This window comes from Agrilus planipennis, unplaced genomic scaffold (genome assembly GCF_000699045.2).
Source record: "Agrilus planipennis isolate EAB-ADULT unplaced genomic scaffold, Apla_2.0 scaffold43, whole genome shotgun sequence".
In the NCBI taxonomy this organism is placed as follows: domain Eukaryota; kingdom Metazoa; phylum Arthropoda; class Insecta; order Coleoptera; family Buprestidae; genus Agrilus; species Agrilus planipennis.
Window position 1 is genome coordinate 40,546 of NW_020438914.1, and position 4,666 is coordinate 45,211.

Here is a 4,666-nt window from a genome sequence, read left to right on the forward strand (position 1 = left end):
ATTTACATTTAAATACAAATAATAAATATTATTTCAAATATAATTACAAATACTGTAAGAGCATTCGAGTACAGTATTTTAAATACTTTTACTCAAATACCTTACAAATATTTCAAGAACTTGATAAACGTTCATTGTTTATTATATTATTTTGTGTTTACAAAACTTGCATCTTACTCTTTGTTGGACGCAATTTCAATATTATGTAACTAATTTGTTGTACGTATGAAGATTGCTTATACATTTGTCAAAACAATCCTTCAATCTAATTTTTGTAGAAGTTAAGATTATTTAAGTTTTTGAAATCATTAGCAAAATTATTATACGTTTAAACGTAAGTATATGTGTATTATCTATATCGTGCAGCAAACATTAATAAGATTGATTCCCAATAAAATTCCTGCTATTTATCCGTTATCAGTGTAGTGGATTTTGGATAGATACTTTGTTATGAAAACAACCAAGAGTAATGTGACGCTTCATTATTTTTTTTTTTATAATATGAAATGGTATTTGCCCTCGTTTTATAATATGTTCATTTTAGGAATACGTTTATTAATATCCTAGGTATGGTTTGATGTAATATTTTTATTTTTTTTGCGTTTCAAGCGAATATTGAATAAACGTATTATCGGAACACATTTTGGCTGATTCGGTAGTTACAAAATTGATTTCAAGAAAGTTTTTGACTTTCGAAGTCATGATGCTATGATTTTTTTAATGGAAAACAGTTTAATGGGGCTTTTATTATCTGCCTATCCCTTATAGGTGTATTGTCGTGTTTAACTTAAATATACTGTTTTATTAAAATATGGAATTATTATGTACTCAAGACACTCAAGTGAAGCTTACCGCTACCCACTACTATTTATAGTATTCTCAGAAGTGTATACCAAAGTAGCTGCCGTAATTATGTTGGAATAATGTTTTGTTTAGCACTCGTTAATGTTGTCTTTGTTTTTCTATTGCAAGGTTGCGTTTGTATAATAGCTGTTAACTGTTTGTATATTACTTAAGTATTAAACGGAAATTTTCTATATTTTAAACGACCAATGAAAAGACGAACAGGTAATTGGTTTTATATTGAGCGCGTTCTTTTCTATTTATATTTTTTTTAGAAAAAGGTTTACATTATTATCAGTATTTCATGAAGACTTGATTTTACCTCGGAAAAAAACTTTATTACTTCCTGATATTTTAAAAAGCGCACCTTCATAATGTACATCATATGTCTCATTAAAAATAGAAAAAATATAAAAGGTGCCGTGTTTTGTATGGGTGAATAACATGGAATTGGTACTTTTTATGGCTCGATTTATAGTTTCCAGTATTATATATGAAATTTTTCACGAAAACTATTTTCAGATCATTTTATATCCCTACTTATTGTCCAAACAAGACACGTCAGAATGAGTCTTACTCGCACAAAAATTTCCATTTGATCACCTATACCGGAAGGAAAAATTTCCGTAACTTTGTAACAGCTTATTTCACAGTTTAAAGCTGGTTTTTACGTTTTTCATCAGTCAGTTGTGAGCATAGAACGAGCAAGCAAATTTTTAAAACAGTAAAGATATTTAAATTAAATAGTGAAAGTATTTAGCTATGAACCAAATTCCGTTTATAAAATTCAATAACGGGCAACTGTATCCACTGTTTGGATTGGGTACCTGGAAGGCATGTTATTTTCCCTTTTTTTCATTTTGGCAATGAGGATACTTTACAATTATTTTTTTAATTTATCTGAAAACATTTTTTTTCAATTTTTCGTATTTTCTGTTTTTCTAATTAGTCTAAACCTGGCGAGGTTACTGAAGCAGTTAAACATGCAATTGACGTTGGATACAGGCAAATTGATTGCGCTCACGTTTATGAAAATGAAAAAGAAGTTGGTGCTGGCATTGCAGTAAAAATTGCAGAAGGAAAGGTAAAAAGGGAAGATCTGTATGTTACCAGTAAATTATGGAACACTTATCATCGTCCAGATCTCGTTGAAGGTGCTCTGAAGCAAACTTTAAATGATTTGGGTTTGACGTACCTGGATTTGTACCTTATTCATTGGCCTTTTGCTTTTAAAGTAAGAATTTTTGTATTTATTATTATATATTAAAATTAGAAGTAATACATGATGAATAATTGATCCGGTAACGCTAAAAACTTTCCGAGAAACAGTTCTAACACTTTGTAATATATATTAAACATTTTTGCACGTATGTGTATTGTATGTTCTAAGCATTGATTATAAGTTATTTAAACATTACTAATTATCATCTTTAGGAAGAGAATGGTTTATTCCCCACCGATTCTGATGGTAATTTGATTTATAGCGATGTAGACTATGTTGATACATGGAAGGCACTGGAAAAGGTGTGCCAAAAAGGTCTCACTAAAGCCATTGGTATTTCGAATTTCAACAAAAGGCAAATTGAACGAATATTGAAAAATGCCACTATAACGCCTGTAACTAATCAGGTACATTTTTATTTTAGTGTATCAAAGGTGTAGACACTTATAAAACTTTGAAATGTATGAGTTAGATTTTTTCAATTTACATATATGCCAAACGAATTCGTTGCGGCAATCATTCGTAAAGTAATTAATGAATAAATTGTTTTGTTTAATTTTTAGATTGAGTGTCATCCCTATCTGTCTCAGAAGAAGTTATCTGTCTACTGCAAATCAAAAGGTATTGCCATAACGGCATACAGTCCGTTAGGATCTCCTGACAGACCGTGGGCTAAACCGGACGATCCTAAATTGTTGGATGAACCAAAACTTAAAAAGATAGCTGAAAAATACGGCAAAAGTCCTGCTCAGATAGTGTTACGATATCAAGTTCAACAGGGGCATATTACTATTCCTAAATCTGTGACCAAACGAAGGATCGAAGAGAATATTAAAATCTTTGATTTTGTTTTAACCCCCGAGGACATGGGATACATTGATACGTTTGATTGCAATGGAAGAATTTGTCCGTATGATGAGTACGTTTTCCATATTTTTTATTCATTTTTTATATAAGATGAAATTAAATAATTACAATATCAAACTAATAAAAGTTCCTGATGCCTCGCTACAACAGTCGTTGCGTAATCGTTTAAAAGGAACATACAACGGCGAAATGTTTAGTTTCAAATCTAATATTAGTAAATACTACTTCCGAATTGCAATATATGTAAAATATACGTATATACCTAGAAATTTTAAAAATCGTACGATTAGACTTCATTAGGTAAAATTATTATTAAATAGTACACCATATAAAATGTTGGATTTCCAAATATTATTTGTAGAGGATTTAAAAATGTAACGCAACATATTTGAAATAGTGAATATTAATGTTCACTTATTTATTAAATACACCAGTTTATGTTGTTTGTTTATCAATTTATAGAACGTGATAGTAATACATTCGAGATTTGATGTTTGTTGATATACATATGTATATTGTTAATATTTCAATACGTAATTGTAAGATTAAATTTATCTTGTACATTTTCTTTCTTTCAGAGCAAAAACGCACAAGGACCATCCGTTTGTAAACGATGAGTATTAAGTAATTTGTAAAACTATAATTTATTGGATTTTATTTAAAGGGCTTAATTGATTATTTCATTTAAAAAATGGTCTGTAATGTAAATTGTTGTGTAATTTAAATTAAATGTGAAAGCGAATTGGTATTTAAATATAGTACAATAGATTATGAAATTGCAAAAGCATAAACGACCGTCGTTACTTAAACAAGGCTCTTTATTCGGTCCATCAGTGAGTTCATCGATGTAGTTGTTTTCACCAGATTTTGCGGTTGGCATCTTCAGAGAATGTAAAGAGTACTTAATGCAGTACAACCGTAGCGATGAATTTTACATCCTGAAGATGTCAACCGCAGCAGCAGGTGAAACATCTAATTAAACGACTTCATTAATGGGCTCACCGAATGGGGAGAACCAATCCTGGATCATCGTTATCCATTCCAAATCTAAATATCCCACAAGAATGTTTCAACAATAAAAATATGATAGGTCGAAACAATTGTCGAGTTGTTTTAGTATATTTTTATTGTTGAAACTTTCTTGTGTTTTATTAAAATATAAGTATATTATTCTTCTTAGGGAATTTATAAAAAAAGGAATACATGTGTTTATAATAAGATAATTAAAAATTGACCTTCAGAATATCGTGACGTCTGACTATATAAATATATTATTGGCCTTTATGTATATCATTCCACACTTCTTCAAAATTTGTATTCCACTAAAAGAGCAAGACATTCTCTGCATTATTGGAAATGCCACCTAGGGTTCCGTTTGTCACTTTTAATAATGGTCAAAAATTTCCAGTTTTTGGTCTTGGAACGTGGAAGGTAAGCTTACTTTTTTTTTTGAATAATTGGTAGGTCTTAAACTCAAAACAAACTTAACAAATCAATACACTCCAATGACGGTCGCTAATGTTTCTTTTTGCTTTAATAAAGACAATGTGTATGCTAGTAATATCAAAAGGGTAAGTTAAATAACAACAATAATAAATATAATTATAAAGAACTAAACATTAGTTAATAAATCGTAATTATTTTTCTATGAATTTAAGAAATGCACGTATTTTATTATTGTTACTATTATATAACATTTCTTAGTGCGTTCTTATTTAGTTTAGGATTAAACAA

The 4,666-nt window shown here is 29.4% G+C and overlaps 1 protein-coding gene across 1 annotated transcript; it reads left to right on the forward strand.

Moving 5' to 3' along the window:
* Positions 1-1,120: 1,120 nt before the first annotated feature.
* LOC108733948 (aldose reductase-like) lies at positions 1,121-3,741 on the forward strand. The gene is made up of 5 exons (XM_018465316.2): positions 1,121-1,677; positions 1,793-2,077; positions 2,278-2,472; positions 2,629-2,984; positions 3,511-3,741. Exons 1-5 carry the CDS (start codon positions 1,606-1,608, stop codon positions 3,554-3,556), a joined length of 954 nt encoding a protein of 317 aa, XP_018320818.2. The 5' UTR covers positions 1,121-1,605; the 3' UTR covers positions 3,557-3,741.
* The last annotated feature ends 925 nt before the right edge of the window (positions 3,742-4,666 follow it).